Source organism: Neolamprologus multifasciatus, chromosome 13, assembly GCF_963576455.1.
Source record: "Neolamprologus multifasciatus chromosome 13, fNeoMul1.2, whole genome shotgun sequence".
In the NCBI taxonomy this organism is placed as follows: domain Eukaryota; kingdom Metazoa; phylum Chordata; class Actinopteri; order Cichliformes; family Cichlidae; genus Neolamprologus; species Neolamprologus multifasciatus.
In genome coordinates this window covers 32,670,394-32,684,431 of record NC_140451.1, presented here as the reverse complement: position 1 = coordinate 32,684,431, position 14,038 = coordinate 32,670,394, and the positions used below count along the sequence as shown (strand labels likewise).

The window sequence follows — 14,038 nt, the reverse complement described above, 5'->3', positions numbered from 1 at the left end:
TAAAGGTGGAAGTGAATCACGACTATGGACGGGAAACTCCGATGTTGTCAGTCTACCTGGCCCGTCTGGGCTTCACACCTGAGTCAGACTGGACTCAGGTATGTTGTATGTTTCACAGAACAATACCCGGAGGCTCTGAGGACTCAGCACACGAAACATATTGAAAGTTTAGATTTGACTTTTCACGTCGTTTTTCAGGGTCAGTCAGCAGACATTTACAAACAGTGTCATTGCATCATGTCTGGAGACCTTATAGGCCCTTGTAGGCGCAAATATTGCACAGTTTTGTGTTTGCAGTATGCCAGTGTGTTGAAACTCTAATCAGGAATAACAAATCAATGCTAATATTGATCCTGGCTAGCTGACAGTCATTATATAACTAACATTGCCTCAAAGATTTTTGTTTAAAGCTATAAAATAGTCTTTATTCTATTTGATGTTTCTTATAGAAAGACAAAAATGATGAATTTAAAAAAGCAGAGCTGCACTCCAGGTGGGAAAATAAACCACGATGGAAAAATGGTTATATAATTATGTCATCTCTGCCAATGTTAACGACCCCTGAACTTTCTGGACTATTTTGCAAATAAATGTTGGGACAACGTGAGAAAAGTCACGTCGCTTCAAACAGAGAAAATTTTATGTCCAAGTGATGGAAACTTCCAAAACATCCAAAATGTTAGAACGATGACGCCCGTAAAAACGTCGGTGCTGTCACGCGTTTGTAATGAATTGTGTTAGTCAATGTTTTTCCTCATTGTTAAACTGCTTTTGTGTCAGAGTGGTTGTGCTAAACTTGTAGAGTTTGACAGGTTGTAGGTCATCTGTCTCTGTGCTGCAGTGGATTGATTTCTTTAGCATTGCTGTCCTCTTTTCGGGGACTTTCCACTGCTGCCGGTCTTTGTTTACTCTGTTTACTCTGTGGGTATAAACATAGAATTTATTTTTTAGATGCCTTAATAGAATTTAAAAAAGCACCTTAGGTTTCATTTGTAGAGAGTTTAAGTTTGGAATCTCTCTGTGGTTTTAATTGACTCTTGCACATAAACCTGAGTGACTTTGAGCAGATTTCAGTGTGTTGACTGGGAGTGATGGCTGCTTTTCTTCAGGCCTGCACCTCATTTACAATTTTATATCCAGTCCTGCAAAGAGAAAGCCCCGACAACATGCAGTGATACTCCTCTCCACAAATGTTTTCTTTAAATAAAATAATCCTTTAACCCTTTAAAGCCGATCAGAGCTTTAAATCCTTGTAGAACTGCAACCACATGAGCTAGCACAATTATTTTTTTTGCATATGAAACCAGAGGAGTTGTACTTACATCTTATGCCATCAGCTTGTCCTCGGTCACAGTTTCCTTCCACATATAACTTTGCAAAAACTGCATAAAAGCGCTTGCAGCAACAAAAACATAATATTCCAGAAACAGCTTTGCCGATCCGATCAGCTGTTTGTAACACTTCCTCATGGGCCTCATGAGCCTATACTGGTGTTTTTAAAAGTTATGTTTGACTTTATGACTTTCTGTGTTGTTTCTGGGATGCTTAGGACTCATATTGCACTGCTGGAAATAGTTTATTTTGATGCATATGCTGTTTTTTTGCAAATTTGCATTATAATATTTATTTTTGTTTTTCCTGCAGTGTATAAAAATTGGTGTATTTCAAAAATAAAACTATGAAGACACTTAAAATAAATTTCCTGTGGTAGGAAACTATTTTGTGCAACTTTTTTGTATTTACAGTTTTGAGGGATAAGCCTCTTAAATTTCTCTAACTAGAAATATATGTTAAAAAAACAAAAACGATTTTCAATTTTTTTGTAGTTTATTGCACTTTTTTGCAATTTATGTAATTACGATGCACTTAATGCAGACATATTATTAAAATTTGGGCTATAATGGTTGTATTGATGTATAGAAACTTGAAATGCTCCCAAAAATGGCTCCACAGCATGTAAAAATATGATATAAGCTCTGGCGGACTTGGTTCTATGGTAGGTCTTAAAGGGTTAATTGTCCCACAAGGGGAAATTTGGTAAATCAGACTTTTGTACCTTTCTACCATTGATGACCGGCACTTGGGCCAACCAAAAAAACCTGGATCTTTGCTCCAACAGGAGAAATCGCATGACTAGGCTCCACAACCGTGCACAATCTCATGTCCTACACCAATCCTTTGATATTATACAGCCCACATGATAAAACTAAATAAAAAAACCAACCTGCAGATATTCCAGGCGGACATTTAAAGCCAGTTGCTGGAAGCTGCTGCCAATTAGCTTCCAGAAAAGACTCGTTCAGAAGCACAGCTGATGAAGCAGCTCACCTGCAGCTCATTAAGAAACCCTGCAGGGAGAAATCAAAGCAAATCAATGCCTAAATATAATTAAATAATAGCAATTAGAAGGATTTTCCCAGACAAGAATGGTGCAATACTAAATTCATAACTGGCCCCATTCATTAGATGCTTTAACATTAAACCCTGATCATAAAAATAAGATAAGAGATCAAAGAGCTACAGGCTGTTGCTTTAAATCTTCTGCCTTTCTGCACAATAAAAGCTTTTAATTTGGTAACACTTGACTGATCTGAGCAATCGCTAACCAGATTAATTTCAGCCACAGCTGCCATGAATCAACTAATCTGGATGTAATTGAACTGTCAACTATCCCAGTGTGCAAAATGTGAAAGACTTAAACCAAACATCATATGAACATTAGAGTTGGCGTCATGTGCCACTGAAGGTCTCCAAAGTCTCCTTCTACACGTCGATCCTAATAAAGCAAACTCACCTCGTTATCTTCAGTCTAAAGAAGGAGCTGGAATGCGACCTATGCAAGGTTTTTCTTCTAATAATAGAAAACACAGCGGCTGCAAGTCTGCAGACGCTCCATCGTTGTGTTTTTAAAAAAAGACTTCACTGTGCATGACCTCACAGAAACAAGAGATCGGAAAATTCTTCTACACTGTTTAACTGTGAAAGCATCAGAATAGAGACGGAAACCAAAGAAATCTGGACAAGAATGATCGAGCCAAAGTTCCTCTGGTGATCTGGTTCTTAAATCAAAAACAAACACACTGTAAAAAAGAAAAAGTTGAGAAAACTTAAAATTTCAAGGCAACATGATGCAAGAGATTTTTGAGTTTTCTCAACTTTTGCAACTGTTGTTGACTTAACTAAGATTTACAAGTTCTGCCAACTTGGTTCTTCTTGTTCACCTAATTAGGATAATCCTGGAAGTCTGACGAAGAAATTCTGGTTTCAATACCATGTTTTTCTGCCTTCACCAAACAAGGATATTCTTGTTGAGTAATCATACAATTCTTACTCCAGTGAGTTGAAAATGTACTTATATAAACAAAGGAAAATGTATGCTGTGATTATACTTGAAAAACACTCAATAAATAGATATAGAATAAAACAAAGCACAATTCAATGTTATCTAAAAGCTTATTTATTTTGTTCAACAGTGCTTTCAGTACATTTCAGAACGTCATGGGCAGTATGTGTTTTGTCAATTTTTCTTATTTAATTTTACATTTTATTGTTTAACTTATTAATCACCAGTTATTTACCAACCCCCTCCTCCTTAAATGTGTTTCCATTAAATCCTAAATGTTTCTCCTTTCCTAAATTTGTCGTGCGGATCTGCTTTATGTGAATAATATGTTTTCAAAATTAATTATCGCCCATATTTCTTTTATTTCTGTGAATATTTTTGGCAGTTTTGTTCCTCCACAGCAGAGCGTCTACATAAAAGACAGTTTTAGAATTTCTTTCTTCTTTTCCTGCCATGTTTAATGTTCATCTACAAAATGCACTTTGGCGAGGAGCTGACACTGGATGAAAAAGGTCAATGGCCGAGCAGAGACGATAAACAGGTCAGTGTCTTTACCCTTCCCCTGTTTGGATGATGGAAAGGTTGTTTTCCTTTTTTATTCTCGCTCTGTGCTGAACAAAGTGTCGAGTGTTTAGTGGGTGAAAAGCTGTCCACCTGCCAGAGCTCAACACTGTTTGTAGCCAAGTTAAACTGAAATAAGCTGATGTCAATCTGATCTGCCGGCGACTGTTCCTCCAGGCTCCGTCAGACTCGATGGTTTTTCTGCCCAAAAAACGCCAAAGATACGAGAGGAGTTCCTAAACTGGACATTCAAATGTGCTCATCTCAGCTCAGGAGATCAAACTTGTTTTAAGGACTCATATATGTAAATGTCTACGTTGTAACAGGACTTTAGACATGGATACTTAAAGAGAGAGAGAAACAGGCGGTTTTACAGCTGATCCAAAGTTTGTTTTGCCTGTTTCAGTGTAAGCATAGTTTTCAATAAATTGCACGCTCAAAAACATGTTTCGTCTCACTCCCGTTTCTTCTTCTTGCGTGTTGAAGCTCGACTGTGAACATTGTTAAGATCCGACCGTGCAAAATATAATTTTTTTTGCCATTTATCAGCTTTTGATCAGGACTGTGTATGAGTGAAACGTGGGTGTTTAAGCCTGGTTTAAATTACCTTTATGAATTTGACTTTGTATAAATCTCCATATAATTGATATTAAACACAAAATGACAAATTATGCATGAAATTCAATTTTTACAAAGATATTTTTTCCCAAAGATTTATTTTTCCATTTTATGCCGTTTGTCTTCCACAGCATGTCTTTATCCTGTCTTCCTTCTCTCACCCCAACCAATCACAGCAGATGGCCCCGCCCCTCCCTGAGCCTGGTTCTGCCGGAGGTTTCTTCCTGTTAAAAGGGAGTTTTTCCTTCCCACTGTCGCCAAAGTGCTGCTCATAGGGGGTCATATGATTGTTGGGTTTTTCTCTGTATCTATGAAGCGCCTTGAGGCGACTTTTGTTGTGATTTGGCGCTATATAAATAAAATTGAATTGAATTGAATTGTCTCCTTTTGTGCTCTTCATGTCAAACGTGGCTAAAGTCTCCAAGAATGAAGTCGGTGTAAAGTAAAGCCACTGTTTCCTTTCTCAGTGGGAGTGGATCTTTCTTTATGTGGAGCAGCCATTTGGATGAAGTTTTCCTAAATGAGGATGAACTAAACAGCTTGTTTCAGACAGACGATGAACTGAGGGAACCAAGTATGAAATAATGAGGATTATTTTCACCTGATTCATGTAAAGCTTCTCCAGCAGAGCCTGAGAATTAAATATTGAGTTCAAATTAGGAGGCTCGCCTTTAACTTGCAGAAAGTAATAATTGCATTGTGACTGCTTCACTCACAACAAAATAAAAAAAGTCTATAGTCATGGTGCTGCAAAGCTATAATCACCTTTCTTTCTTTTTTGCCTTTTGCAACACATTTGGCAGCTTGACGTCACGCCTCACTCAAGTTTCTAATTTAATGTCCTGTGTCAGTGTGAAGAGGGACTAATCTGTAGTGGTGGGGGAAAAAATGGATACTGTGTAGCATGGTGATATTTTGTTTGCTAATAATGTATGGATACAGGGACAGCAGAAATCGATATTTTGTTACAAAAAAGGTTTTTGTGCTCTGACTTCAGAGCATGTTGATCCTTTTTCTGAGCAAGAATCCTGACATTCCTTCACTGTCCAAATGTGTTTAATAAACATGACAGTTTACTTATTTTAATTTAAGACATGTTTTATTTTAATTAAGTTTAAAACTTTTTTATTTAATGTAAAATTATATTTTGTTTTCATTTACTTTCAAATTCTTCAGTTGCTGAAGGGGCTGCATAGTTTTCATAAACTGCATAGTTCAGAATAGCTATAATTGTACCAGATGGTTGATTCAGTTAAGTTGGACTAGACTGTAATACAAACCGTTCAGTTTGTCAACAATAAAACTGAAATGAGAGAAAGACTGAGTGTGAGACTTTGATATTAGAGAAAATGAATATTGATAAAGTTTACCTTTATGTACAGAATCTGAATATCGCAAAATATTTTAAGAAATTGCAATAATATCGTATCGTGCGTTAAGTATTGTGATAATATCGTATCGTGGGATGTATGGTGATTCCCACCTCTACTAATCTGTCATTTCAGATCTAAGCTAAATCACATCATCACAAACAATCTGAAGTTTTTACAGGCAGTCCCATGCTGGGAGAGAGCCACGCGACATCAGCATGAAAGTAACCCGACCCAAAGAAGTGTGTGTCCTCATGATCAGCCAGGACACAGCAGGAGTTTATAATGTGACCCAGTTACCATCTTATCTGACACAGGTATCGTTTAAAGTTTGGCTTGAAGCTCGTTTGGTAAATGTTTAATGGAGCGATGTTATTCCATGTTGCTCTGCTAATGGCACAGGGAACAAACTAAGGAAAGTAGGCCTAGTGCTAGCAAGAAGCTTTGAGCGCTACATTGTGAGCGAGCTACCGATGAACCTTGCAGTGTCAGTGGTTTCCCATCAGCACCTTGACCGCTGGCAGAGACTAAACTGGGACAAACCAGCCGGGATAATCTGCACGGAAACAAAAACAAGGAAACGAAGACTGACTGAAAAAAAGGGTTTGTGTCAATAACAATCCACCAATGACTGCACCGCCTCAGCCACTCCTCCACGCTGCTGTGGAGTCGTGTGGAGTTACGATGATAACAGATCAATGAAAAGATGAACTTAGTTTGAAAGAAGGAATCATCAAGGTTGCTCTGCTGATCCACACAGGAAGCAGCGCTAACATAAAAAACAGAGGGCTAACTTAAGGTCATTGTCCAGACACTTGGCAAATTTGTGCGCTTATTTTTGAACATGAATGGGGAGAAAATTGCAGACTCAGCCAGACGGGAGTCCTATTAAAAATATAATGGTGGACTGTTGTTTGGTTATTTAGTAACAAAGCCGTGCCGGCCATGGCCTACATATTTCTGTTTGTTTAGCAAACGATAAGATCTCTTGTTCCCGGCATCAATGTGGGCCGCCTCACCACGGCGGAGAGGCACAACAAAAGGGCAGGAAAAAATATGCATGAGAAAAAAGTAACATCAGTGCGAAGTGGTGTCTGAACTTAAGGAGAGAAAAGGAGAGAGGAGGCGTGTTTGTGTGTTTGGGGCGTGGAGGTGAAGCAGTGCATAAACAGCTACTTGTTCACCATCACACTTCATCTTAGTCACAGTTATATCCAGTGTTGGTCAAGTTACTTGAAAAAAGTAATCAGTAACTAATTACCGATTACTTCCCCAAAAAGGTAATCCCGTTACTTTACTGATTACTTATTTTTAAAAGTAATTAATTACTTAGTTACTTTTTAAAAACACGATTTCCAACCTGAATAGGTGATAAAGTGATAGATCTTTCAGCCCAATTCTACTTTTTCTACATAATCATCATACAAAATGTAATCAAATGGAAAAGTCTCTTTTTAAAACTTGTTTTATTAGTTTTAATCTTTTAACTTTATGCATCAAGTAGAAATTTAATTATCTGCAACATTCTCTGACTGGAAGAAATTAGTTTAACATTTAAACCTATTTTCTGCACATTCCAGCACATAAAATAAAATATTTTGTGTGTTTACACTCAGTCTTTCAAATAGATGCAAGTAAAACACAGCAGAAAATAAATAAAGTCAAAGACTAGCGGTCCTGTTGCTCTATTTTCACCTGTAAAGCAGGAGTGGGGTAGGCGGAGGGTTACCCTGGTGCAGGTGTGCAGCGGTCAGTGGAAGAATCCGCGAGTTTCTCTGTGAGTTTCCCATTACGTCGTAGCTACTCGGTGCTTGTTTGGAAGTTTAGGGGTTTTTTTCGCTGTAAAAAGAAGTTTTCTTCCCACGCACAACGGACACTAATGTTTTTGTCACTTTTTATGGAATCAAACTCAAAGTAAGGTCAGTACTTCCACGCTTTAAACGCTGCACGCTCATACTCTCTCTGCACTCGATATATGATCCATTGTTGATCTGCACACAGCTGTTGTCACGAACGTCGCACTCGCTTACGTCACTGTCATGAGACATTCTCGCAAAAAAATCACGGTTTTAGTAACGCAGTAACGCAGCGTTCCTACGGGAAAGTAACGGTAATCTAATTACCGTTTTTGCAATAGTAATCCCTTACTTTACTCATGACTTGAAAAAAGTAATCAGATTACAGTAACGCGTTACTGCCCATCTCTGGTTACATATGGTTCATATGTTTTTGGACGATTACATCAGTTATTCATCATTTTAATTCTGTAAACCAAGTCGTTTTGCCACGATATTCATCTTTGATTGATACTGTACGGAGCCCCGCAGGGGAAATGGGAGAAAAAATAATTAAGACGGACTTTTGCGAGATCTCGCAAACGTTTTAGCCGCATTCTTCGGAGGCCGCCAGCTCGAAGCCGACCGGGAGGTCGAGGCACGATGTGCCGGGAAAGCGGTGTTCCTCCCGGCTGTAGTAGGTCTCGACCTCCCGTTAGCTTCGAGCTAGTGGGTGTCAGATCTCCGAAAACGTCGGAGCACTTTTGTGATGTCTTGTAAACCGAGCGGGTATCTGACGTTTACACAACTACATTCACGCCTCAAAATATCTTAAAAGTGTATTTTGTGACCCAGAAAGAGGAATATTACAGCTAAGTAGCTGCCGCCATTGTTGGAATTCAACTTTTGTGAGATCTCGCAAAAGTTTCGCGAGATCCCGAATTTGTTTTGCGAGATCCCGCAAAAGTCCGTCTTAAATTATTTTTTCTCCCATGTCCCCTGCGGGGCTTCGTAATACTGACCCCTATGAACTTGGTTGTTTCTGTGTTTTAGTTTTTACTCTTTGATTGGTGTGTATGTACTTGTCATGATCATACTGCTGTCCATCTTGGCCAGGTTTTTAAATCTATTCATTTTCAGAGGCTCAAAAGTAGCTGCTTGAACTCTCGGTAAGAGCTCCAAAGAGACGCTGACGATGGTGAGGGACACCATGATTGAGATGAAGAAACAAAGTTAACATATCAGACATAAAGCAGAAACTTCAGAAGCGGCCAAATCAACATGAAAAGGCCTGAAAGACCTGAAGCTGTCGAACACAACAGGAGGTAACGTTATTTCATGTGTCTGCCAGTGGAGCTGGTCTGAAGAGAGGACGAGCATCATTTGGTGATGTCCATGGGCTCCAAACTTTGATGCATTATTTGTTAAAATGTTTGAATTAAACTGAAAATCTGCACTTCAGTTGTTTGATTTAAACCTGGTGGACCTGACCGCATATCTGAGAGTTTCAGATTGAAGCCAAACTGAATGCTTCACCACCGCCGCTCATGAGTCAGGTTTGCTGGTATCCTTGTTCAAATTTGAAGTAGAGCTATTTGCACTTGACAGACACTTATTATCACGCAGCCACAATTTGCACTGCGCTGTGATGCTGTGACCTAAAAGCTGTGCTCGCCTCGGGGTCAGTTACCGGTCTTGATCTGCAGCTCCTCTGCTGCAGCCACAAAACCTCAGCTAAAGTAATCCGGCTGCCCAGCGAGAAGCTGCAGGAGGATGTGGTGGTCTGTTCAGCTGCCAGCTTGAACACCAGGATGTGCATGAAGTAAAATAAAACTCAGGAGGCCAGTTTCTGGATAAAGACGAGCCTTCATCGGCTTTTACTTGTGGAGCAAACACAGTATGTTACGGAAGATTTGGGCAGCAGAAAAGCATGATAGGTTTCAAATATGAGTCATGCAAAGTCAACCCATGATAAAACCCAACAAAACAAAGATAAACACATGTGACACCTTCCCTGTGAAAACAAACACGAGACTTTACCTTTTAAGTGGCGTCTGCACTTATTTACATATCGGACGTGAAAATTATTACACCGCAACAAATCTTTGAATTGGTTTGAACTATTTTCAAACTGATTTTCAAGAAGGTCTCTGCACTGCTGTCTCCACTGCATAACCTGACACAGTTTGGTCCTATTCACGTAAAACACACCCGGGTCAAATCAACATTTCAGGAAGACACTTGAGTGACATCATTTTACCCCGACGTCCACGTTCCTCTCAGTTCCCGTCTCCCGATATGTCTTTTTTTGTATTTAGCAAAGCGGCTAACGTGATGCAAATGTGCCGCGGAGGCCTTCTCCAACAGATGCTTGGAGACGGGCTGCCTCTTCTGGCTCCGGCTGCTCATTAAACGACAGAAAGGACCCATTGTTGCGTCAGGGGCTTTCTCAGACCCTATAGCTGAGTGTGAAAGACTGACCCAGATTAGGTTGATGTTTGGATGGCGCACCCATACGGCTTGCTCGGCTGTTGCTTGGTTACTTCAGTGTCTCTTTAGGATTTCAGACATTTTGCCATGGTAACATTGCATAAGAGAGCGCTGGGGGTTTGGAATTACCGCCGCCCAGCTGTAGAGAGAGGAGAGAGAGGCTTCGAAGCCAAAAAAGTTCAACAAAGTTAAAGAAGCAGGGAGTCTGGATGCCAACCGGCTTTTTACCCGACTGATTAAACTCTGCAGTGAACCAATTTTAAGGCCTTACAAAGTAACTTTGCTCCCTTGAACTGAGGCTACAACGTAACAACTGCAGAGTCATTGTTACACTGTAAACACCACTTTGGGGAAAAACAGCAGCACTGCACTCGTGATGGAAATGATGATGGCTCTATTTGATTATGCAGGGAAGAAAAATCACATTATTTTCTTTCTAGGAAGATCAAAAAGTCTTCAAAGAATCTCTTGTGCTGTAAATTTTAAATATAAATCAATCCTCGCCGCTCGGAAACTGACACTTAACGGCCTCTTGAGCTCTAAATGGGTCACTTTCCACTACTGATAAAGTTAAACTAAACATTTTCTCTGAAATACCTGATTACTCATGGGCATGTGAACACAATGAGTAAAACAGTGTCCCGTTCCTGCTCCAAAGCCTCAAAATAACCTCATCTCGACTACAGAATGAACCCTGACATCCAGAGAACAGAGTCACCTAATAACCAGATCTTTTTTCAGTGAATCTGTGTGTCTGTCAAATGTTGGGTTAACACAAATCGAGGTTTTGGTGTAGACCTAAAGATTCATACTAATCTCATCAACAGTTACTCGGCGTTTCTCAGGACCCGAGTGCAGTGCTGCGTTTGGTTCTGTTCGATGATGGATCTCAGATTTTGGCTCTGTTCCTGCTTTCAGTGACAGCCACTGCTCCACTCTGTGCATGGGTGGAGGGGCATGCAGTTTCATTGAACTCAGTGCTTTCCCAGGCCTCTTACCCCCAAGTTTAACCCATTGGATACCAAATCTTAACCCAAGGATGAAGCTAATTCCAATGTTTGTTGGATGTGGAAACAAGCGAGTCGTAAAGTTCCAACTTTTTGAAACGTTTATGATGCTGGTGGCAAGAAAGGACTTTTTTCATCAATTTAAATAAGTGTCCGAGATAAGGAAATGAACGAGCAGTGCATGTCAGACAGAGGTGCTTAACTCGAGTTGTTTCTCTCGGGCACAAAGACGACTTTGTGATAAAATCTGTCGGCCCTCGGCTACAGGCCGGCTCTCAGCCCGAGGGCAGCCGTCACTCATGAAAACAAAAGAAGAAAACCAAAATTAAAAAAAGAAAACAAATATTAATCAACAGCTCAGCTTTAACTGCGTCATCAAAGAACTGCTGCAGCCATAAAACAGGCGGCAATGTCAAAAAACAAGCGAAACACTGTTCACAAGACGATCGACGTACATCTCACGGCAGCACATCCAGCAAAGCTTTAAGTCCTCACAGTGCAAACCAAACAAAACCATATGCAACACGTTTCAAATGCCTCAGTCAGGACTGACACTAATCTCCCCTCCGGAGGTGTTTCTGCCCGAAACAACTTTCTACTTTTACCTGATTTAAATGTAAATGTTTAAATGATGAGTACTCAGGAGCGTGATGCTGCCGAACAAATCCTCAGTGAACTTCCTGTTAGGCCAGAGCCTCTCCAAAGTAAATGTTCAGTGGTGGGCGAACAGCAGGTCATTGGTTAAAAATTGAATATTTACCCAAAGAAAGCAGCAACCTTTAAGAGATGTTTCGTTTTTAGTTATATAAGGTTTAAGGGAACAAATATAACAGTTTCAGTGGCACGGACCTGCAAATATATGAAATTCTGATAGTAAGACAGTTCTGTTTCTTTTTGTTTGGTATCTACAGGATTGTGTAAAAGTTCTGAAACAATGCAAAATGATTTATAGATCAGCTGTCATTGCACAGCTGTCCCCGAGGTTAGATTTAGGGTCCTACTTTACTCCATCTTATCCTCTAGTTACAGCTTTCCTCTTGGCAAGTATACCAAGCTCCCAGCATCCCTTTGCACTGCCCTGCACAGGTCTACCCGTCCCTGAAACCTCAACACCTTAACTGCAGTTTGAGACGGTCTGTGATGGCACATCCATCCATCCTCTTCTGCTTATCCAGTTCAGGGTGTATGTGGCCCATCCTAGCTACCACAGGGCGAACACTCGTGTGACTTTAGCTAATGTGGAGCCTGCTGGCAGAAACATGGGAATAGTTTAACCACACCATCCCTTTCAGGGGCTCCAGCACACACAGCCTTACATCTTCTGGGTCAAACCTAAAGGTGACCAAACATTAGCCATTAGGACCCATTAGGATTAGTTTTTTATTGGCCTTTTATCATCGTTATTGTTTCGTCAGTAGTTTCTGAGTCATTTCTTTATTAGTGTATTGTTTCTGTTATGTTCACCTGTATTTCTCGTGCTTTGTGATTTTCTGCAGGGCAGTTTCTCCTGCATTAACTTTTCTTTCGCCTTTTGTTTGGATTTAATGCTGCTCTGCTGCTCTGTTGCAGAGATCAGCGTCTGTCTTTAAAGCATAACCATTTTTGTCTGCGTCTATTTATCCAGCCACTCGGCAGCTCAGCTGTTCCAAGCATCTCGGCCCTTCGTGTAATCCCAGACCGACTCCGTGGTGTTGACATTAGCCATCATCACTCAGGACTCTTTGTTCTCTCGCTGTCTGGAGTTTGTTCTTTATGAATCTGGCTGAACGTTTGGGATGAATTTAGGTTTGAACAGACGCCTCCTTCACTGTATTCTGTGGTGGGTAAGCATGCAGTAAACTAAAGTGCTTAAAGAGTTGTTGAATCACAGAATGAGTCCACGCACAAACTAAAGCATTTCTGGAGTTTCTCTGCAGCTGTTTTCCTGGCAAAGCTTCCATCTCGTGCGCCGCAGATTTGAACCATCGATGAATCCGTCTTCATAAGAAAGTCGTTCAACGTGTTGACTCGCAACGAGCAACTTATTTCCTTTCCGATCTCAGACGCGTTGCGGAAAAAGTTTCAGATAGCACTGCAAACAGTCTGTGTGCATATGTGGGAGTTTGTGTGTGCAGATTAGTCACTCGAGGCCAAAGCCCTCAGCGTTGGAGATGGCAATGGTCAGTTTCTGTTTGAGCTCCTTCCTGGTTCGATACGGAGGCAAACAGATCTGATTGAAACAGGTGTGAGAGATCGGCAGCCTGCAGAGAGGAAAACAAGAAAAACAGAGTTATACAGTGAGACATAAAGAGTGAAGCCTCACTGAGGGAGAGCGCCTCTGCACAGCAGCACTCATACTTTCTTCACATGATGCTTTTCTGACAAAAACACTTTGTAAAGGGAGATCAAACGCAATAATTCCAGATGACAAAGTCTCTAATTAACAACTACAAAGTGTGACAGAGTGAGCCAGAAAAACCTACATGTTAATCCCAAAGTTGATCATCGAATGCCTCCATAATTAATATCATACAGCCCAATACATACAGAGCTGTTAGCATTTTCCCACACAGCTTTATTTATCCATCAGCTCCCGGTGCTTCGACAAAAGGAACAAAGAAAAGGAAACAATTAAGGAAACATTTTAGAGTGTGTTTGTTAGAGATTAAAGGTGTGTGTGTGTGTGTGTGTGTGGGAGCAGCAGAGGGCCAGCTTGCTCATTCCTGACCCAGATCCAGAGTTTGTTAAAGTTCAACAGTGAGTCTTATGTAAACAGCTCCACAAACCGAAACCTGCAGCGAGTCGGCCGAGGGAGTTTCAGCCGAGCGGCTCAAACGCTCGAACTAACCCGAAAAATGAGGATGGAAATGAAACAATTTTGTCTGTTCAAGACAC

General features: G+C 40.5%; 1 protein-coding gene across 1 annotated transcript in view; it reads right to left on the bottom strand.

The window, feature by feature from the left end:
• Nucleotides 1-4,361: 4,361 nt before the first annotated feature.
• The window catches only part of hectd2 (HECT domain containing 2), a 72,521-nt gene continuing 62,844 nt past the window's right edge, over nt 4,362-14,038 (bottom strand). The window contains exon 22 of the mRNA XM_085182412.1: nt 4,362-13,404. Within this exon, the coding sequence (XP_085038538.1) occupies nt 13,284-13,404 (121 nt within the window). The 3' untranslated portion in view covers nt 4,362-13,283. The remainder of the gene's footprint in view (nt 13,405-14,038) is intronic.